We start from the raw sequence: 22,557 nt of genomic DNA on the forward strand, positions 1-22,557 counted from the left end.
TTTGTCTCTGCATGAGCCACTGCTCTGCCCGTGCCTCCTATCAATTTCTGATCCATTTCTAAATTGAAACATGTAATTTTAATCATTTGGTTGAATATTTTCTTCCCTAGACAAGGGCTGAATCAAGCATGTTTGTTTAATAAATTCTCTTATTGTTTTGGCAAGACTGTCAAACAAATGTTTTCTTTGTGATATTCCTGGTGAATATCAATTAGGCAATTAGAGGGCACAAAGAGAAGCAGTGAATGAAGTCGTCTGGAGGTGGATCTGTTTGGGTTTAATTCAGGCATGGCCTGGGGTTCTTCACGCCTGATCTAGATGCTACTGAACATGGAAAGGAGCATCCATGTCAGCAATGGGCAGATTAGCTCTGGGCCACGAGCCACAGCCACAAGTCTATTTATCTTTCTATATACAAAAAAATGTAAGGTGTTGTCACACTGCAGTTTGCATGGTTGCAGATAGGTGGCCACAACAACTCCAGTATAACGACACTGTGGCAGATGGCCCACGTGAGCTGAGATGGAAGAGGGGAGATGCTAAATATCTTTTTAATGTGGCTGCAGGGAGATTTAACAAAGGGGGAGGCACTTCAGAAAACCATTATCTGAAGCACCTCCCCCCTCTTTTAAAAAGGGGGTGGTTGTGGCAAGCTGCAAGGAATGAAGAGGAGCTTGGGACAACCTGGGAGGGGATAGGCAAACAGGGTGAGGTGCAAAGGGAGGAGGGCTTGGCCAGGTGTGGGGGGAAGAGGGCTGGAAAAGGGATTGGAGGGCAGGAGTGGCTTGTAAGTGGAGGAAGCAGGGGCAGCAGCCCCTAGTACTCACATAATCTCTTCCAGAAGGGGGCACTGGCTGACACCAAGGATGAGACTCTTAGAAGTGCAGTCGATGAGGCCGCAGACCTTCAGTCTAGAAAGAACACATTGCAAAATGGAAACCAGTTCCCACACTAATTTTAGAGTTGTGGCTTTCCCAAGTGAAATGCTCAAAAGAGCAGATTTGTGAGAGGGGAAAACTTCTCTTAGGGTCCACCCTTATTATTTTAAAACAGATCAGCTTTGCTCCTCAGTTTGTATTCATGAACTTTGTTAACAGGGGAGGGGGGACCAGATCTTTGAGGGGAGTCAAACTGAAAAGTACTTTTGATGGTGCCCTCTCATAACTTTTGTGATCCACCTGCCTCTCAGAAATCTATGCGGCTGGATACGATCCCCAAGCATTGTTGGCTGCCGGCCTGAAAACTATAAACGCCGAGGCAAAAACAGCACATTAAACTTTGACAGTGCTACTAATTTTTATTTTGAGTCTCTAAAATGATGTCCAGCTCTCTTCCTTTTGTTGTAATGCCAGAGTTTGTGGGGAGACGCCCAGTCTACATTTTGATTTGGCTTGGTATGAGTGTTCTGATTGGTTTTTATATTTTATTTTTTGTATACTCGGCAACAAAAGTCAATAAAGATTTAGAAAGAAAGAAAAAACAGGACATATTAAAGATGGATTTGAAACCTGGATAGGAAACGGGACACTCTGGTTCAATCCCTGGTCTCTGGTTCAATCCCTGGCAGGATCTCCAATTAAAAGGCTTGGATGAGGGGCTTCTTAGAATATATACTACTCGGCTAGATGGATAAATGGCCTAACCTGATATGAAGTCAGCTTATTTATCTGTTGCTTTTCAGCCAAAGACTCACAAAACTATAGTGTACAAAAAGCTTACACACACACACACACACAAACACGATGAAGATGACTTAGTTAGTTTTAAGCCAAATGAAAACAGGTGTGGACCTACTCAATCTTCCTGAGTTGTGAGGAGGGCTGTGGCAGGTGTTCTGCGAGTGCCATGGCACCCTTGGGCCCAATGCTGTTTTCGGACAAACTGCAAGGTAAAAAACAGGAAAGGTGATCAGAATGAACTATTTTATTATTTTTATTTTAAAATCATGCTGTTTGTTTTAAGAACATAATACTTGGAGGATAACATTCACAATTGCTTTTTGACTGGCAGATGACTTCCAAAACATGTCACATGGGACACAAAGCAAGCTTGTTTTCTGCTGCTTTGGAGGGCAGGATCAGAACCAATGGAGTCAAACGACAAAGAAGGAGATCCCAACCAAAAATTAGGACATGTTTTGTGATGGTAAGAGCTGTTTGACAGTGGAGTGGACTCCCTTGGAAGGTAGTGGGCTCTCCATCGTTGGAAGTTTTTAAAACAGATGTTGGACAGCCATCTGTCAGGGATCCTTTAGCTCTGAGTCCTGCATTGGAGGAGGGTTGGACTAGACGATTCTTGGGAATCCCTTCCAATTCTATAGTTCAATGATTCCATGTCAAGAGCCCATGTGTTACTGGTTTCTCCTTCCTGTTTTCATTTCCTTCCCTACGAGCTGCACTCACCTGATCTCCTCTATTTGTGGACAATGGAAGAGGACTCTGGCCAAACAAACCATGCCCTCCGAGTCAAAGCCACAGGATGCCAGGCTGAGGAAAGAAGAGGATGGTTAAGTGGAGAGGGCCCTTGCCTAGCGTTTGTGCAAAAAGGGTGAACACATGTTGATTTGTACAGCTCAGCTATTTGTGTACACAGGCTCACAGGTTGTACATTTGCTGAATGATGAGTGTGGAGAACATCCTGGATGGAGCAGACCAAATGAGGGAAGGCAGGAAAAAACTCCCCAAACTCTGACACAGGTGAAAATTGGACCGATCTGTCCATCCTGAACCAGGATACTTACTGAAGGACCTTCAGGCTGTGCAAGTTGGGCAGAACCAGAGCCAGTTTTTCCAGCGTCTCGTTTCCAATATTGTTCCCAGATAGTCTGAAAGGAAGTGCAATGTGAAACATTACTGAGAAAACATTTAAAAAAAAATAGTTGTATAATGTATATGAAACAGAGAGAACAATGATAACAATGAACAATGATATTAAAATTAAAAGTTGAAAAACTGAAACTGAACAATAAAATAGCCAGGTAGAATGAGTAACAGTTGCACATGGGTTAAAAAAAAACACCCCAAGTCCAATTAAATAATATCAGCATTATCAGGTTATTAAATTGAGGATTATCAGACCGAGGAAACATTTTGATATTGCAGTTCCTGGTCCTGCAGGCTCTTCTGCGCACCATCGCTGGGGTTCAGGCACTCTGGTCCAGAGGAAGACAGCACACATGAGCTGGGGATGGGTGGGGGGAGGAGGAGGGAGCCCACTGAGGGCTCCTTGCCCAAATCCATCCCACAAACCTGGAGCTGGCACCAGCTGCATTCGTAGGAGAAAGGAACGTGCCATTTCACAGAATATTCAGGGGTGTGGGCGTGGATTCTTCAACAGCCAGCCCCCCATATGAACAGCCCGGGGAAACGCTTTTCTGAGGAACCTGGTTATTTTGAAAGGGAATTGATGAAAACCCCAGGAGAAGGTATGAGCTTACTTGAGCATCTCCAGGTTCTCGCTGTGCTTCAGAGCCTCCACGAAACACTGTCCACCGGCAGAGCCAATGCTGTTGCTAGACAGGCTGAAAGAGGAACAACAACAGAGGAAGCTGCTTCATATCACAGAACTGTAGCTAATCTGTGATAGCTGGATTTAGTGGGGTGGGCAGAGGACCAGGAATTCCTCCTCCACCCAGACTACAATCTGTAGTCCCTCACTGGGTTGATACAGACACAAGAAACTCACTCAATTTGCTTCACGCTCTGCATTTCTGGAATGGCCATAGCGATTTCTTTTATGCCAGCATCATCAATCTTGTTGTGGCTCAAACTTTGAAAGAAACCCGACAACTCATAAGATTAAAGAAAACATCCGCCGTGTTCATGACATTGTGTTCTGGCTCATGTATGTCGAGCTTCAGAGAACATTTCACTGTTTCAAAACCCAATTAAATCTATTTAGTATAGCTAATGCAACAAAGCTGAGTAACTTGATCTAGTGATACCTGCTTTTCAACATCGGATAGTCACTTACACCTCCAGTGCCCCATTGCCACCCCCTTGCCTCTTAGCAGCTGCCTAGGTAATCCCAGTGCCCCTCTACCACCCACTGCTTTGGAAAAAAGAGAGAAAATTAATTAAGACATGTTCTCCTTTTGTTATTAATTCTGACAATGAAGCTAGATGTTGGGAGGGGATGTGTTAAAGTGGCAGACATGAGCGGAAAGCATGAACTTACTCAATTTTTTCCATGTGAATGGCATTCTTCAAAACTTGTGCAAGGTGTGAACAGGACTCACCACCAAGACGGTTTTTATTCAAACTGGAAAACAGTCATAAAATATGAAACATGAGTCAATTATTCTGAATGGTCCCAGAAGGCGAAAGCTTCTCAGAACGCTTGTTTTATGCTGGGTAACAGTGGCCTTCCCAGCGGGAATGGACGGGTGCACATCAATGTCCTATCCACATCAATTTCTTCTGTGTTCATTCCTTAGCCCAACCCCATGCCTTCCAAAATTATTATTTTTTAATCTAAATAAATTCTAAAGCACCCTAAGAATGAGGCCGGTAAACAGAAGCCCATTTCACAGGGGAAGAAAACTTTTGAAAAATTGGACGATGGATTCTGGCCCAGCACTCGCTCCAACTTCAGGTAAGACGCTACCCGATTCCTTGGCCTGGGCAAATTAAAGTTCTCTTGCATATTGCCAGCCACTGAAACTGGCAGGTCTGAACAAAATAAATATCTTTTGTTGTTGCATCAAACCTCTACCCATAGACATACTTACATGAGTCTTTTCAGGAAAGGCATTGCTGAGAGTCTGGAGGTCAGATTGAGGATATCTGCATCGCTGAGATTCAGAGAGCCAAGGCTAAGAAGTAAATAAGAATATCATTGTCAGAACATTAGAACAGCCCCCTGAATCAGCCCAATGGCCCGTCTAGTTCAGCATCTGGTTCTCCCAGTGGCCAGCCAGGTACCTCTGCAAGGCCCACAAGCAGGACAGAAGTGCAACAGAACTCTGCCCACCTAAAGTTCCCAGCAACTGATATTGCATCCGACTATGGAGGTGGAACATAGCCTTTGTGGCCAGTCCCTGTTGATACAAATGATGCAAATTATTTATTTGTATGCCACCTTTTCATAGTCAAACCATGCTCAAAAAACTTACATTATTACAAAAACTCTAGAAGTTACAAACAAGAAATGAAAACATCTCAATAAGCATACAATAAAAGAACCTCCACGTAATTCCTAATAAAAATGCAAAAGCATAATACCACCAGCAGCAAAAACCGAGCATATCCACAGTTAAATCTTGACTGCAATATAAACTCCTAAACAAAGCCCCAGCCCAAGAGTCTCTAGGCATCCTGAGCAGAGGTCCTGCAAGGACCCACATCTAAGGTGACTTCTGGACCCTCTGGCAGCAGCTCTTGTGGCTACAGTCAGTCAGATCCTTGGATCCTCAATGCCAAGAAAAATCCATTGGCAGCAGAAAAGGAGTACTGGCTCTTTAACTGGCCAGGTGCAGCACTCAGAGGGCAGAGATTCCATCTTGACTACCCACCCCAGGCTATAAAGTTGCTCCAAAGCACTGCTGTGAGATTTTCTGCCTCACCTGCTGGACCACTGTCCGTGGTCCTGAATCTACACCCTGGTCTTTGTTCAAGGTCCAGAACTTGCCTTCTATTCCAGTTTATGCCTGGACCTTTTACTCCATGAACATTAAGAATATAAGACGAGCCTGCTGGATCAGGCCAATGGCCCACATATTCCACAGTGGCAGAACAGGTGCCTCTGGGAAACCGGGAAGCAGGATTTGAGCACGAGAGCACTCTCCTTTCCCATGGTTCCCAGCAACTGATCTTCAGAAGCATTACTGCCTCCAACCATGCAGGCAGAGTATAGCCATCATGGTTAGTAGCCATGGACAGCCCTCTCCTCCCTGAATTTGTCTAATCCTCTTGTAAAGTCATCAAGGTTGGTGGCCATCCTGCGGGAGTGAGTTCCATAATTTAACTCTCTACTGTGTGAAGAAGGACTTTCTTTTATCTGGCCTGATTCTTCCAATATTCAGCTTCACTGAATGTCCATGAGTTCCAGGTGTTATAAGAGAGGGAGAAAAGCTTTTCTCTATCCACGTGGCATTATGCCGCACTGTAACTCACATGCAAGTAGGATACCCCAATGAAGTGGAGAATGTCCCACAGTCCCACCTGGGCAGCCTTCTGAGAGCCATGTGCAACTGGTGGGCTGAGCTATAGGCAAAAGTAGGCAAAGCCATTTTACCTTGGTAGAACAGGCTAGTTATACACACACCCCTCTCTATCCTTCAACCAGAGTTCAAGACCCCACTCCAGCTATGCAAAACTACTGAAGGTGGCTGGGTCTGGGAAGAGCTTCAGATCCCCAGAGAATACAGGATCGCATTACTCATCACTTCTAGTCCTAACCGAAGGCCAACTGAAAGGCCACTTACTTTATGCTCTTCAGGTGAAGTTTTCCCTCCAGAGCGTTCATCAGAGCACTGACATCCATGCCAAGTTCACTTTTGGAAAAGCTAGAAAGGAGCAGATTTCCATATTCAGTTTGCAGCTAACTGTGCAGGAGGGAGAGGAAATGGCAACCCGAAGTAATGCAATAAGAGCCTAGGGCCCAGATACCGGTCTTCTGGTGGGTCAATGGCTTCTGTAGAGGCCATTCTCCAAGCCCCTTTAGAAGCAGGGGCAGGTTAGTTTAGGCACCAAGGTGAGGGCCTTTGCTATGGTGATGCTCTGACTTTGGCATGGTTTCTTTAAGGAGATGCATCTGACACTGACACTGCCATCTTTTTGGTATCAGGTTAAGATTTCCGTGGTTGCCCAGGTGTTATCAAAACTGATTTTGTACCTTCATTTTATGGGTGTCGGTTGTTAGCCTGCTTGTTGACCCCTCTGCTGCTGTCTTTTCAGAGACAGTTTTCAGAAGCCCTGTGATTTATTTTACCCAGGGGTAAAAAGGGATGCCCATCACAGTCACTCACATACCGGATATCAAACTTACTCAATGTCTTCAATCGTGTGGCACTGATGCAATGCTTCAGCCAGGTGCTCCATTCCGGGGGGAAGGAAACTGCAACAGGTTAACCTGGAAATTCAAAACCATTGCAGGTTTAGGGTAGTCAGCAGCTTTCTGTCCACTGAATGTAACCTGGCCCAGTCATTTGCAACCACAGGATAGCAAATGAGACATAAATGTAAGATGTCACCATGTGGCTATAAAATGTCAAGAGGCCATGGCATAAACAAACATAAACACTCAATCTTAATGCAGAGCACAGGCAGTGACCATTTTGTGCACGTCCAACTGACGTGCAGCCGCCAATGCATGGGTCACTTTCGACCTGGAAGAGGGCGGAACAGGGGTGGGGCAGGGTGGGCTTATGCATGCTCTGTTGGCATGTGCAGGTGCCAGGAATGCAACCCCTGCACAAATTGGAGAGCTGTGTTTTGGTTCACATTATGGTTCAAGAAGTACAATTTTGACTGGTTTACATTAAAATACAAACTGAACAGATTTCTCTCCCCCATGCTTGTGAGTCGTAAGTTCCAAGCCCCCTCCTATATACTATTAGAAACTCATTCATTCTCTGAGTCTGGATTAAACCAGTTTTATATCAGTTTAACTATCATGGCTTCACCAAAAGAATATTGGGAAACGTAGTTTGATGAGGGTGCTGATAAATCTGCTAAACTTTAAGATATGCTGCAAAGGTTAGCATGTGCATAGTAAATTCCACCCACCGTTTTGGATTTGTGTCATTCCCCTCCCTTAGAGACACTGAACCATTTTTCATAAATTGGTTTCTGTTTAAATATATTATTTAGTGCCTACATGATAGTTTTAAAGTCAGGATAATACATAACTCCACCCGTTTTAAATTGCCAAGCTGGAGAGACTTTGCAAAAATTACACTACTGGTATTTAACTCTAAAAACCTGTATTCAAGAGTTTCTGGATCACAGAAGAGAGTTGTGTATGAGAAGCCCAGCATGGAAAATGAAACCATTTCACAATAAAGAGGAGATGTGTGTGACGCTAGAGAGGTTCAAATCCTGGAAGGTGCCACTCAGAGACACACAACAGGTACACAATCCAGAGCATGCAGCGATCCATACCTACCCAAGTTTCTTCAGTGATGGAAAATGTGGCAGTGTGTCAGAGATGGTTTCTGCTTCGGCATCAGTGAACTGTACCTGAGACCAGCTGTAATGACAAAAGGACAGGTGTGATACATTCACAAGTAGTCGCTGGGGAAAGCAGAAAGCTATATATCAATAAGGCAGCCTTGTTACATAAAGGCATGTGTCACTGGGGGCCTATGTAGAACAATATTTTTAAAGTGGGAAGCCATATAAAGGGAAGGCATACAACATCAAAATAGCCTCATTTCGTCACCCCTTTAAAGCTCTCCTGTGAGGGGTTAAGTGCTAAGGCAAGGCCATGCCTCACACCCTCCCATGCCACCCATCCCTAGAGAGACCCCATGGAGACGTCCAATGTCTGGCGATTTCAAGTCTGGCTGCAGCCAGCAGCACAGCAAGCAGCTCTCTGTGATCAAAACAAAAAGCAAACAAACCCCACTGTGGGAGAGACACCCTCTCCCCTCCACACACTCACTTTAACGCCCAGAGTTGTCTACATTTCTCAATGAGCTTCGGTAGAAAGCAGACTCCTTTGGCTTCCAGTTCACACTGATGCAACCTGCAGGCCTCACACACACACAACACACAAAGAGAACACAGAAGGGCAGCTTAAGCAGATGTTGCCTGTGCACGGACATAGGGTGTGGAAAATGGGAGGGCCCCTGAGTGGAAGATTTTCAAATTAAGCTGAAAATTGATTTCCACCACTGCCACCTTCATGTAGGGTTTCTTTGTAGTCACTTGGCCACTTTAGTGCATTGGAATGAACGAAAGTTTGACTATGTCATGAGCACTGGGATCATGGTATAGTACAATGAGCAATCATCACACCAGCCAAAGAACAATGACTTCCTCACCGGCTGACCACGGACTCCACTTTCTCCTCCTGACGAGGAAATTCCTGTTCCACTATGAAGAGGGCCTGGTCTCTCCTTAGCCTAGCCAAAAATGGAAGGAAAAATCAAGAAAGCTGAAACAAGTTTGCCCTGCCTCGTAGAGGCTGCCCAACAGAAACTGAAGAACAAAGTGCTTTACTTGTGGGTAGGGCAGAAGAAAGTGGAAATGTGTGGAGAAAGTGGAATGGGGCCTTTCACCCCACCTCCAGTGTTGGATACCTAGGTTGCCCCTCCCTCTGACATCTTTGCATTGTGTGGGCTTGAATGCAAGGAATCATAGAACTGTATAGTTGGAAGGGGCTCCCAGGGCCATCTAGTGCAACCCCCTGAAATCCAGGAATCACTGGCAAAGACAGAGGTAAGACAAGAGGTATGACCCAGCTCCATCTTCTCCAGGGAGATCTTTTCAACACACTTTGTGGCCTTCTGATCTGGATTCATTTCCCATAGGACAGCCAGGCATCTCCAGAGGTTTTGAACTATAGAGCCCAGCCAGCACAACCACAACCACAGAGGAGCGTATGCCACAGTGGCTGCACCTAGCAAAGTAACAGGGAGCCTGAGGACCCTCCAGATTTGGTGGACTCTCGTCAGCCCCAGCCGACAAGTTTCCCACCTCAGCCTAACCTGTTTTGGACCACAGCTCCCATCAGCCTCAGTCAACATGGTCAGTGCTCAGGGATGCTGGGTGTTAAGAGTCCAGCCAGATCTGGGGAGCCACATGTTCCCCATCCCTGATCCAGACTTTGCTCTGAGATCCATGGCCAGCTCTGTTGAAATACAGAAACATGTTCTTAGGGAGAAAATTATCTCCCTTTAAGGCTTTCACAGAATTTGTTCACCATCTTTTTCTGCCAGCCATGTATTTTATTCCTAAAAGAACAACTCAAGAAGGCAGGCACACAGAGGAACTAATTACGTGATGGCTGTGATGTTTCCCTGGACTTCGGCAGCCAACTTCAGAAGGATAATGATGCTTTCATCTTTCACCCAAGGCTCTTCGATGCTGCGATGCAAAGGACACACATATGTTGCTTTGTTAGAAGATTGGCCCATGTGAGGCCTCACCTGGTTTTGTTTGCTTGTTTTTTGTTTAAATACAGTGCAAAGTTCTATGTACACTCACTCAGAAGTGAATCCTGGTGAGTTTGGTGGGGCTTATTCCCAAGCAGGGATGCCAGAGGGTTTTGTTTTATATGCATTTAGAAGCAAAACCAACTAGGTTTGCACTACCCAGACTAATAAATGGACCCAAAACAGCTTTCCTTCCATTTTCTGAATTTTGCAATATAGTTATTGGCCCCCAAAATGTACAACAATGCATATAAAATGGCATAATTAGGTTAAAATGCATATAAAAGTGTGTGTTTTGTGGGAAATATTCATACAAAAATAATGTGAACGTTGAAGGCTGGAAAGAGATTGGCCTGACCATTCTTATTCCCAGGTAAGTACTGGGAAGTTTAGTCACAGATGTGACAATAGATGTGGAGAAAGGCAAAAGCTATCGGGTTTTGGTGGGTGCTTCATCCCCACCCATAATGTGGAATTTGGCCCCCAGCTAAGATTTGAGTTAGGTCTCCAAGACCCAGAGAAACACAAGATGCAATGACACCCACCAGCTTGGTGGCTTTAAAAGTGGATTAGAGAAATCCATGGAAGGAAAAAAAGCTATCAATGGCTACCAACCACTACAGCTACATTCCGTCTCCCTGCCAAAGGCAGTAGTGGTTCTAAATACCAGGTGGGCAGAATGCTGTTGCGCTCAGGCTTCCATTCATGGACTTCCTGGTTGGTCACTGTGAGAACAAGATGCTGGACCAGATGGGCCCTTGGCCTGATCCAGCAGGTTCTTCTGGTGTCCTTACAGTTGCATGGGAGCAAATCCCCCTGAATGGGAATTCTTTTAAGAATGCATGCAGAAGAATGGACTATGTCTGCTGTTCTGCAGAGGAGAACCTGTGTTGGCTGAATTATGGGATGTAGCAGGACATTTTTGATGTTTTTATGGCCCACATTTGCAAGAGCAACTTCCAAATACAACATCTTAGATCATGTTTTCAAGAGGTTACTAGGGAGACAAGGGGCTGCAGCGGCTGTGCACCCCATGTAACTGTTAGATACACCCTAAGCAAAAGACTAGAAGCAGAGTGGAATCTCTGACAGCTTGAATTCAACTGGATGACAGAAGAGAAATGCTTACCCTATTCTTAGCATGCCCTCCGATTTCCTTAAGGCTCTGAGTAGATCTTCTGCACTGCTGAGCATCATGCCATTGTTAGCTGACCTAAGAGCAAAGAGAGCAAATCTTTTGAGGGTGTCTTATTATTACTCTGTTCTTAAAGGAACCAGAGTAGTGTTTCACATCAATCAGAATGGGACTAGTGTTTATGACAGAAGTAGCAAAACTCACGTGAAGTCGCTCAGAGCAAGGCACTTGCCCAGAGAAGAGGACAGCACCGCCAGATGTTTTGCTTGGAAACAGCACTGCTTCATGCTGGAAGAAAAGAGGAATCATGTCAAGTGAGCTCCTTTGGGGTAGGTCAAGAACTTACAGTGATTTCTAAAGGCAGTCCATCTTTAGAAACACAATGTTTCTAAAGAGATCCTCTAGATGACTTGGAAGGAGGGCCAAAGCTCACTAAGAGTATCTGCTTTGCATACAGAAGGTCCTAGGCATGGGAAGGGGAGAAATCCAACTCACAGTTAAAAGCAAATTGATCTAATTTGCACTTTCTAAAACAATGTGAGAAGCAAAACACTACCATGTTTGAAAATTTGCACTCGGCCTAATTTTGCTATGCACTTCTCCAATCAAACAATGTTTGCAAAAATGCATAGATCGGGGTGTGTGTGTGTGCATAAAAATGAATATATTGGTGGAAATATACAGATATTAACTTTATTGGGAGAAATTGCTTTGAGAAGTTGCATACAAAAAGGTGATTACAGTGGTACCTCTAGTAAGAAACTTAATTCGTTCCGGAGGTCCGTTCTTAACCTGAAACTGTTCTTAACTAGAGGCGTGCTTTCGCTAATGGGGCCTCTTGCTGCTGCTGCGCCGCCAGCACACGATTTCCGTTCTCATCCTGGGGCAAAGTTCTCAACTCGAGGTAACTCTTCCAGGTTAGTGGAGTTTGTAACCTGAAGTGTTTATAACCTGAGGCGTTTGTAACTTGAAGTACCTCTGTATTAGGAAAAATTGCCCGTAAATGCTGAAGAATTTTCATGATTTAAAATAATAATAATAATTTGCAGATTGCTTCATAAATTTGAAGAACTGAATTTAAGATTGGAAAAATGAGAAACAGAGAGAACCAAAATAGGCAGGTGCTCCCACCCTTAGTTCCAGGTTCTATATCTAGCATTAGCTAGCCCTTTCCCTTCTATGGTAGATTCTTTACTTCATAGCACAGTGCACCTGACAGGTGAGGGCAGCATTTATAAATAAAAATAAAATTGGATTCATGCTCTGTTATTATGTGTGTAAGAGTTAGCATGGTCTGCCTTCAGAGAAGCCTCCCCCACCCTTGTTTTTGCTGGTTTGTCTGTCAGTCATGTTTCTTTTCTGAGCACGACTGCTGCTAGCAAGGCAGAAAGCTGAGAGAAGCAACTCACAGAGGGTGGCAACAGGTAACCTCATCTGAGTTAACCTCCACTGTGTGTCTGCATCAGAAGTGACTGAGTTATTGAAACACATCTGATGCAAGGATACAGTCAATTACTCAACCAAAGCAGAACTTCATTGGTAGGAAGGAAGGCAAAACAAGCAAACCACGCAGAGAAGCAGCATGCTCCCTCTTCCATGGATGCTTTGGGCTTACAAGAGTTCATTAACTTACTTTTCACTGCAGGCTAGCAGTTCAGTCATGCCTCTGGCCCCTGACCGCCACTGACATGTGGCCCCTGAAAAGCTCTCCATAGAATGTAGACTTTGGGCTGGAAAAGATTCTCCACATCCTTGCTGTAAAGACTGTCCTGCTCCATTTCGCAAGGAGAGTAGAATAATGTTCAAATAATTACCTCAGGATCTTTTGAGGTTTATCTTCTCTCACTAGGGTGATCAGCAGTGTTGCCTCAGAGCACAAACTGCAAAGAGAAAGACACACATTTTTAGAAAAACAAAAACAGGTGGGAGGCAGCTTTAAACATATTGTGTGAGGCAGCTTTTACTCTCTGGTATTTCAACATCCTTTTGAAACAATCTTACTCCCCTCTCTATTATTCCAACACTTCCCTTTCTGAAATACCTCTGAGTAGCTTTCCACACCAGTCTTTCTTGAGTCTTTCCTCCCATCAGATGTCAAAGAAATAAACAACTATCTGAATTTAAAAGACATCTGAAGGCAGCCCTGTTTAGGGAAGTTTTTTTATGACTGATGTTTTAATCTCTGACACTATTTACTGTAACCATGTTCATGCAGAACAGCAGAGGCATTTGCAACATAAATGTGCACTGGGACAACTATCGATAGCAAAGCTGACTGAATAAAATAGTACCTTAGACTGCATATCAGAAAACACATTTGAAGCCTACCCATTGCTTTTGATTAGAGAAAGGTGTGAGGCCACAGTCACACAATACATTTAAAACACTATGGCACCACTTTAAACAGTCATGGCTTCTTCCCCCAAAAGAATTCTGGGAACTGTAGTCTGTTATGAGTGCTGAGAGCTATCAGGAGGCCATCAGATTCCCATCACAGAACTACAGTTCAGGGTTCCCTGAGAAGAGGGACTGGCGGTTAAACCACACTGGGAATTATAGCTCTGTGAAGGGAATGGGGGTCTCCTAGCAAATCCCAGCACCCTTCACAAACTACATCTCCCTTAATTCTTTGAGGTGAGCCATGATTGCTTTAGGCGGTATCACAATGCTTTAAATGCATGGTATGAATGTGGCCCTTGAAGGGAGGAGCTTATGGTGGGAGCCCCAGCCCTCAAAGTGCCCAGTCTCTTCATTCCACACATGCACAGCAGTCAGTCAAGCCACTCCCTCTATCTCCCACCCATTTCTTTATGCTTTCTGCTATGCTCCCATTAGGTGCAATTGTAAACTTTGCCTCCATATCTGAAAGTTCAGCCCTTTCTGAATCCACATTAAAAACCCTTTCGTATTAAGTTATCCCCCAACCATATATATGAGGTCCAGCGCCGAAGGCCTTCTGGCAGTTCCCTCACTGCGAGAAGCAAAGCTACAGGGAACCAGGCAGAGGGCCTTCTTGGTAGTGGCGCCCGCCCTGTGGAACGCCCTCCCATCAGATGTCAGAGAGATAAACAACTACCTGACATTTAGAAGACATCTGAAGGCAGCCCTGTTCCGGGAAGTTTTTAATGTGTGACATTTTAATGTATTTTTAATCTTTGTTGGAAGCCGCCCAGAGTGGCTGGGGAAACCCAGCCAGATGGGTGGGGTAAAAATAAGAAATTATTTATATATGTGTGTGCGTGTGTGTGTGCGCGCGCACACACACTCCAACTCCAAAACAACAAAAAAAAATTCTTTCCAGTAGCACCTTAAAGACCAACTAAGTTAGTTCTTGGTATGAGCTTTCGTGTGCATGCACACTTCTTCAGATGAAAGCTCATACCAAGGCAGACCAACACGGCTACCTATCTGTAACTCCAACTCCAGTTTAGTTCCAAGGGACAAGCTGTATGTGTTGGGCTTGGAGGAGAGAAATTACAAGCAATTATACCTCACGTGAACTTCAGCCACATTTTGGCACGTGGTAAAGACATGAGCGAGATGGAGAATGCCATCTTGTGAGACCCCGTTGTAGTTGATTCTATGCAGAAGGGGGAAGAGGAAAATGTTTCAGATTATTTTTCAGTGTGGTCTACAACAGTGTGTGCAGTTTTTTCCATTCCATTCCCAAGGCTGGTCAGATACCTGCTCAACAGCCTGGACCTCCCACCCAAGGCAAAAGCTGCTTTGTACATTGTCCATTGTAAAGCAGATCAAGAGGGATAGCAGAAAGAAAGGGGGACAAGGTATCAGAATGTAAATGGTGTTTCTATAACCTTTCTGAGATTATATCCACCATCCTAACCCCTGATCAGGCAATGGTCCCGTGTCTCCCGGGTGCCAGTCATTAACCTAATGACATTCAGGTACTCAATCTTGACAGAAAGTCTTTAATATACTTAGACCCCCTCCCTCCCTGACACACAAACACTGCTTATTTTCACCTTGCAGTCAGTAAGTGCTCCAGGCCCTTGAACACACTGATTCAGGCTGCTTTGGGGGTTCCCTCGGGTTAGGGCTCCCCCCTAAATATTTCATGTGCTTCTGAGAACCTTGTTATTCCTTCAAGCCTGCAGACACCTCCCCCTAAATGGCACAGCCATTTTGGCTGCATATGGAACGGCACTCACAGCCTGAACATTGGAATGATGTTCCACTGGGGATAGGATACCAGAAAATTGGGGTGTGGCTGAAACATAGGAGGCGACTACATGTTACAGTGCAACCCTTCACCTCACAGGCTGGATGTTCCTTAGAGATACAAACCTATGGAAAACAAGCGCAAAGCTTTCCAAGTACTGTGCTCTCTCTTGAAGGTGTTTCCCAAGATTTATTGTTAGCTCAAAGTTTGTTCCAGATGATGGAAAGCACTTTATGGGATGATTTGAGAATGTCAGTAGCTGTTATTGTGTATGTGCAAGTTAAAGAGCCAGAAGTGGGCTTAGGGCACCTCCCACCCCCACCCCCAATCCCATAGCTATCCCTCTTGCACCCACTTACTTCATCAGGCAGGGAATGTGGGTCCTGGGCAAATGTTCTAAGAGGCAACGTAGTCCTTCATTGCCAATATGGTTTCCAGAAAGACTGAAAAGGAAATAAGCAGACAGAGCTCTCCTGGATTTGTATACAGAAACCACCACAACAGTCCATTATAGTTCTATGGTGAATCAAAGTTAGTGTCCCAGCAACGCCTGAATAATAGAATCATAGAATTGTAGCATTGGAAGGGACCCCAAGGGTTAACTAGTCCAACCTCTTACAATGCAGGAATCGCAGCTAAAGAATTCCTGACATATGGCCACCCAACCTCGGTTCAAAAGCCTCCAGCAAAGGTGTGGCATGACCCTGGCTCATCATGGTTGATGCATTCATAGTCGCAATGGAGATGACACTTACTCCAGTTCTGCAAGACGGTCACACTTCTCAAAGATGGGGCACAGCTCTACGATCTCGCACTTGCCAATGCCACAATCAGTTAGTCTGTTAGAGGGCAGACAAGTAAGAAAGTTAGAGGTTAGTCTTTTAAAAATTAATAATAATAATAATAATAATTTTTAAAATGATGAAAGATATGATGGAAATGTAAAAGGAAAACAATAAAGGCTGGTGAAGTTTATCCCATTCTTCAAGAGCATGAGCATTTCTAAATTTATTTAGGTGGACTGAGAACAACATGCTCAAAGCCAACGATCCAAGAGGATTTCCAAAGGGCCAGGAGGGAAAACCCAGCATGTTTGAAAGAAGCAAAATTGTCATGAAATAAGGATTATCGGTTTGCACATACCTGCAGCATATTTCTTGGCTTTCTTTACTTTTCACAAAATGCAGAAAAGCATTTTCACTTGATCTACAAACACACAAGGAAATACCTTGACTAGGAACTGAGGCAGCCTTCAACCAGACGTTATTGCACTACAACCCACATCCTCCCAGATGACTGGCTATTGTGGCTGAGGCTGATTGGATTAAAGTTAAGGTTATTCCAGATCCCTGCCTCCCCCATCTCTGATTTCCACCCACTTCACTTTCGGGGGGGGGGGCTAAAAAAGGAGGATGCACATCCAATTGCCCATCCCAAAGAAAGCACAGGAGAACATCTGCCGTTTTGTGTATTCTAGTCAACTCCACTGAATTTCTGCAGCTGTTGGGTGCAATGAAAAGGAAAACTGTAGAAATAAAGGGATGGAATTAAGAACATAATAACTTAAGAAGAGTCCTGCTGGAGGAGGCCAATGGCCTGTCTAGTTTAGCATCTTGTTCTCACAGTGGCCAATGAGATGTGTATGGGAAGCCTGGACCTGAGCACGACAGCAGTGCTCTCCTCTCTAGTATTCAGAGGCAGGCTGCTGCCGACACTGGAGGCAGAACATAGCCATTGTGGCTGGTAGCCATGGATGGTTTCACTGATCTAAGGATTAATATTATGGAGCTTCTTCACCTAGAATTGCAGCAGGAGTGAAGGCTCTGTTCTTTTGACTCTTGGGGATCAAATTGGAAGGGGAGAGGAGGTCAGAAGTACTCCATGTCCTGATATTCCTGGAGTCTTGACCCTCTTACCTGACTTCCACTCTGCAGATTCTCTTACACTGGTTAACTGAGTTGGCCAGCAAGCAAACACAATGTGATGAAAACTTGCTCTCTGTGATGCTGTAGGAGAGAGGTGGGAAGAAGCAGAAATGTCCAAATGCTGAGTTGAAAATCTGTCTGTGGATCCCAACTGTCAATAGATCAACTGTGCATATGGAGCCATTGCAAATATGGCAGTTAATCAGCAAGGTCAGTAATTCATTATTTCTATTATTATTTGTTACATTTATTTATTACTTACTACAAATAGGTCTCAAAGTGACTTATAATTCTGAAAGCATGCATGATACCAAATTCAAATTAAAAACATATTTACTTCTTGGTGTGTTTTGTGAGTGTGTCAAGAAGACACACCAAGGTGGCATCTCAACATCTTCAAGAAGCTTTTTTCAAATGTTGGCTGAGTTGCAGTGATTCTCTCTCAAAGAATTGAACACTCACTGAACGAGACAGTGTACCAAAAAAGGGGGTCAACATGTTAGGGTTGACCACGGAAAATTCCATGTAAAAATGGTTTGAGTGAATCAGCCCATACTTAAGTGTTTCCCAGTATTGAGAATATAATATAGCAAACCTGGGCAATCTTGACCAATGTGGTGTCCTCCATGTGGACTACAATTGGACCACAATTCCCATCAGTCCCAACCAAGTAGGGGTGGGTGAATCTGTCAACTTCAGTTTCCCTCAGTTTCTCATTGCCCCAATTCTCCCCCACCCCTCATTCCAAGGCACAGGTCCTCATGATATTTACCTAACATCCTTCCCCTAACCCACCATCTTAAAAGATAGAAGGGCCGGCCCTATCATTTGACAAAGTGCAGTGGCCTCCTCAGAAGCAAGCTGCATTTGCGTGTCATGAAAGAGCAATGAATTGTGAATCTTCTCATGTATTTTTATTATTACCGATTTTATTTTTATTGCCAGGGAATAGGAAAGATGTTTGTGGGTTTATTTGCCTCTGGCAGCCTTGGACTGTGAGAGGGGGAAACAGAAATAATCATATTTGGGTCATCCCTGGGGATCTGGCACGTGAAGCTTCCTTGGGCTGAGTGAGACTGCTGGGCCACCTAGCCCGACAATGTCCACTCTGACTGGTAGCAGTTCTCCAGCAGAGGCTCCCAGACTCACCTTAAGAGCTCCACACTGTTGAAGTAGGGCAGGAATTTCAGAAGTCGTTCAACACTTTGATCATTCAGCGAGTTGCCAGACAAGCTACACAGCCAGGGTGGAAAATTCAAAACATTATTATTACCAAAACATTTATATCCACCTTTCCTTTGCATAACGCATTGTGGAATACATGGTTTTCCCCTTCTCCATTTGATCCTCACAACAACCATGTGAGGTAGGCCAGGCTGAGAGACTACAACTGACCAAATGTCACTCAGTCAGCTACATGGGCTGAGTAGAGACTTGAGCCCTGGTCTCCCAGGTCCTATGCCAACACTCTAACCACTACGCCACATGTTCTACAAACTTGTTGGAAGAAGGAAGTCTACTATGAACAAGTATGATGGGGGAAAGCCATGCCCAATAGCTTCATAAAAGGGGCTAGGTGGGCCTTCCTAGGGAGGGAATTCAAAACTTGAGCCTTAGAATTGACAGAGCTGCGAGAAGGACCTCTCCAGAAAATCTGAGGACTTAGGCAGGCTCATTCTATATTCACTTGCATTATTTTTTCCTACCAAAGAGCAGCCTATTCCCAAATTGCATTATGGGAGGATTATGCATTAAAACACTGGATACCAATAGGAATATAGTTTTGCGTTCTTATTGTATTAATCTGGCTACATAAACTGAGCAGGTCTATAGGCTTTAAATGAATAAGATTGGTTCATTCACACAATGCCTACTTGACCTTGATCACTTACTTGATCTTGGTCAGTCCAGAACATGTACTTAGACGTTTAAACAATCGGTCAACATCCTTTAGGTCCATCATACTTTCCTTGAGACTGAAACACAGAGCCTGATTAGCACTTCGAATATTTAAATCAAAGTTTAGCACAGCTTTAGTTCTATTTGATGGGTCTATTGGAGAAAGAGATGAGTTAAACTGAGGGATTGTGCATGTCCTTTATTCAGGAACCTATAACATCAGTAAAATGTAATTATATTTTGTGGGGGGGGGGAATGTTGAAACAAATTAATAATTATTGTTGTTATTAGTAGTAGTAACAAAATGTTGAAGCAATATAAAATACTTATAATAAAGTAAAAATTAAAAAAAATGCTGAAACAATATCATTTTCACTAAGATCCAGGCTAACTTCTGAAGTCCAAGCATCATTTTTTATTTTTGTTAAAAACACAAAAAGGTATTTTCTGTAAGTCTGTGCAGGATTCCAACAATGGAAGAAAAGAATATTGTTTGTTTGCTTTATTTAGATGCTACTGCATCTAAATATTTATTTATATGCTACTGCATCTAAATGATATTACAGTAATTGCAGTGTTGTGTTGTTTTTTTAAAATGCTACTGTGATTATTGTGAGGCACTTTGAGCTCAGCATTTGTTCTTGAAAAAAGCAGAACACAAATATCAATATTTTTGAAAGTATAAAAGAACATTTGGGAGATCCTGTTATGGCCGCTAGCTGACTATTCCTTTGTCAGGTTCCTGGCAAGTAGTCCAGTGGGAACCAATGAGAACCAGTGGTTAGGAGATGGTCTTATTGTAGCTGGGACTCCCCCTGTGTTTCCAAATGAGATATCCAGTAGAGCTTGGGGGAGGTGGCACCTTTACTGCTAATGTGCACCATGTTAACAGTTTTGCAATAGAGAAGGAAGAAGGGGAGGCAGCTGGCTAAATGCTGATTACTGCAGAAGGGATATCTGGGGATCTGATCTGCTGCCTTGCAAGGATGCTCATTTGCACCCTTGAGCCCCTCCATCCAATGCTCAGGTTGTGTATATATGTAAATAAAGCCCTATATCCTAAAAATACTTCATTCCAAGGAAACAGAAGCCAGGATAAGCACTCGGATCCCCTGGAGTATCTCACCTCTCAAAGATGGCATGCAATAGAAGTAATCCACTTTACCATCAAGCAGACACTACATTGCTGCTTTACTCCTAACACAGGGGCAGGGAGAGAGAGACACACACAGACACACACAGACACACACACACACACACACACACACAGAAGCACCTTACCAAAAGCAACGGTCATAGATTGAGTTAGGTACCGAATCCAGCAGCTCCCTCCTATGCTCACCAGTCACACGGAGCATTTGGGGACTGAAAAGAAAATCTACCAAGTTAGTCAACTTGAAGGGACATTTAGATTATGCTTCCAATATTTTCTTCACTTGGATTTCACTTGGATTTCTACCCTGGGGAAGACTGGAAATCTGAGCGCCCGGGTCCTTTTTTTCTGGAGTGAAAAACCAGTGCATTATGAATCCTTCATTCTTCTCCATCGCTCCATTTTCAATCACTGTTTTTTGTAGAATATAATCTACCCGCAGAAAGTTCTTCCTAATGTTGATTAGGAATCTCATTCCTTGTAGTTTGAATTAATTCCTTGTAGTTTGAATTAATTTGGTGGGGTCCTACTCTCTGGGGGAGCAGAAAACAAGCTTGCTCCATCTTCCATGTGACAGCCCTTCAGATATTTGAAAAATAACTCCCATATCACCAGGCTACACACCAGGCCCAGCTTCCTCAACTTTTCCTCGTAAGGCTTGGTTTCTAGACGCTTTATCATCTAGGTCATCCTCCTCTGCCCATGTTCCAGCTTGTCAATATCCTTCTTAAATTGTGGTGCCCAGAACTGAATGCAGGACTCCAAGTGGGGTCTGGCCAAAGCAAAATAGAGCAGTGCTATCACTTCCCTTGATCAGGACACTATGCTTTCATTGATGCAGCCTAGAATACCATTAGCTTTTTTTGCTGCTGCATCACACTGTAGACTCACATTAAGTTCGTAGTCTGCTTAGTCCTTTGGATCATTTTCACAGGTATAGCTGCCAAGCCATGAGCCCCCCCCCCCATCCTATATTTGTATACCTGATTATTCCTGCCTAAGTGCAGAACCTTTCATTTGTCCCAACTGAAATTCATTTTGTTAGTTTTGCCCCAGTTCTCCAATCTGTTAAGGTCATCTTGAATCCTGATTCCATCTTCTATGATGTTAGCTACCCTTCCCAGTTTGGAGTCATCTGCAAATGTGATGAGCAGCCCCTCTATTCCTTCCTTCATCCAGATTATTTATAAAGATGGTGGACAGCGTTAGGCCCAGGACAGAATCCTGCGGCACCACACTGGTCAGTGGTCTTCCACCCCAAAGTATACCAACAGGAAATACCTTTACCTTATTCTTTCCCCAAATGTTAAGTGAACTTTCTGGGTGCTTCCCAAACTGCAATGAGAAAGAGATTAGAATATCAATTTGGAATTCATGAATTTGATTGAATCTGTTTTAACTACATGCGTTAGAATACCTTGGTAAATTAGATATACAGTTGCTGTTGTTTTTAATAAGTTACCTTTCCCCCAATATCTTTGCAAACAATATTTCCCTAGGAACCCCTGTATTGTAGTCTTCTTTTTTTAAGATGGATTCAATTTTACTGTTTTGTACCACAGATATAGTCATTTTTCATTTTAGTCAACAATTAGGTATATCCGATAGTGCCTTTTCCTAAAATGATATATAAATGTTTTAATGTTACTGGAGAGATTTCATAAGCTGTTGAGAAGATATGAAGGAAAAACGGGTACCGAGGGGAGGGGTAGTCCTACAATTGCTATGGTTGTTATTGCTTACGGTTCTTGCTTGTTCTGCTTATCTGCATTTGTATTTTTTACTACAAATTTAATAAAAATATTCTTTTTTAAAAAAAAGAAGGAGGGTCAAATGAGCAAAACTGTGACCAAATGCAGGAATGTTATTATTTTTCAGACTGCTCTGGCAGGAGAAACAGCTGCTGGACCTACCATAGCTCCATGGACGTCATATGTTCCAAGTCAGCGAAGCACTGCACCAAGCGAAAGGCCCCGTCTATAGACATGTTGTTATGGTCCAGCCTAGAAAGCATGAAGGAGACCCAAGTCTGCAGCAGAAGAAAATTGCTATATAGAAAGTTCTCAGATCAGAGGTTGGTAGTACTGTGACCCCAAATGTTGTTACAAGGCCCCTGGTCCAGGCTAGCTGAGTTCTCCACAAAAGCACTCCTGTTAGTGGCTGGAG

At 43.8% G+C, this 22,557-nt stretch overlaps 1 protein-coding gene across 3 annotated transcripts in view; it reads right to left on the reverse strand.

Moving 5' to 3' along the window:
- Window positions 1-22,557, reverse strand: part of NLRC5 (NLR family CARD domain containing 5) — a 66,626-nt gene that overhangs the window by 4,051 nt on the left and 40,018 nt on the right. For all 3 annotated transcript variants that reach the window (XM_083625123.1, XM_083625122.1, XM_083625124.1), the window contains 27 exons: window positions 22,305-22,394; window positions 21,679-21,726; window positions 20,520-20,603; window positions 19,232-19,315; window positions 18,489-18,572; window positions 17,331-17,420; window positions 16,558-16,620; window positions 16,170-16,253; window positions 15,774-15,857; window positions 14,725-14,814; window positions 13,049-13,114; window positions 11,439-11,522; window positions 11,229-11,312; window positions 9,945-10,031; window positions 8,987-9,067; window positions 8,605-8,688; window positions 8,107-8,190; window positions 6,988-7,071; window positions 6,425-6,505; window positions 4,730-4,813; window positions 4,177-4,260; window positions 3,685-3,768; window positions 3,437-3,520; window positions 2,741-2,824; window positions 2,403-2,486; window positions 1,795-1,881; window positions 828-911 (listed from right to left, as the gene is read on the reverse strand). In XM_083625123.1, coding sequence (XP_083481249.1) covers window positions 828-911; window positions 1,795-1,881; window positions 2,403-2,486; window positions 2,741-2,824; window positions 3,437-3,520; window positions 3,685-3,768; window positions 4,177-4,260; window positions 4,730-4,813; window positions 6,425-6,505; window positions 6,988-7,071; window positions 8,107-8,190; window positions 8,605-8,688; window positions 8,987-9,067; window positions 9,945-10,031; window positions 11,229-11,312; window positions 11,439-11,522; window positions 13,049-13,114; window positions 14,725-14,814; window positions 15,774-15,857; window positions 16,170-16,253; window positions 16,558-16,620; window positions 17,331-17,420; window positions 18,489-18,572; window positions 19,232-19,315; window positions 20,520-20,603; window positions 21,679-21,726; window positions 22,305-22,394 — 2,211 coding nt within the window. The remainder of the gene's footprint in view (window positions 1-827; window positions 912-1,794; window positions 1,882-2,402; window positions 2,487-2,740; window positions 2,825-3,436; window positions 3,521-3,684; window positions 3,769-4,176; window positions 4,261-4,729; window positions 4,814-6,424; window positions 6,506-6,987; window positions 7,072-8,106; window positions 8,191-8,604; window positions 8,689-8,986; window positions 9,068-9,944; window positions 10,032-11,228; window positions 11,313-11,438; window positions 11,523-13,048; window positions 13,115-14,724; window positions 14,815-15,773; window positions 15,858-16,169; window positions 16,254-16,557; window positions 16,621-17,330; window positions 17,421-18,488; window positions 18,573-19,231; window positions 19,316-20,519; window positions 20,604-21,678; window positions 21,727-22,304; window positions 22,395-22,557) is intronic.

The sequence above is a fragment of the Podarcis filfolensis genome, assembly GCF_964270895.1.
Source record: "Podarcis filfolensis genome assembly, chromosome: 8".
Taxonomy (NCBI): Eukaryota; Metazoa; Chordata; class Lepidosauria; order Squamata; family Lacertidae; genus Podarcis; species Podarcis filfolensis.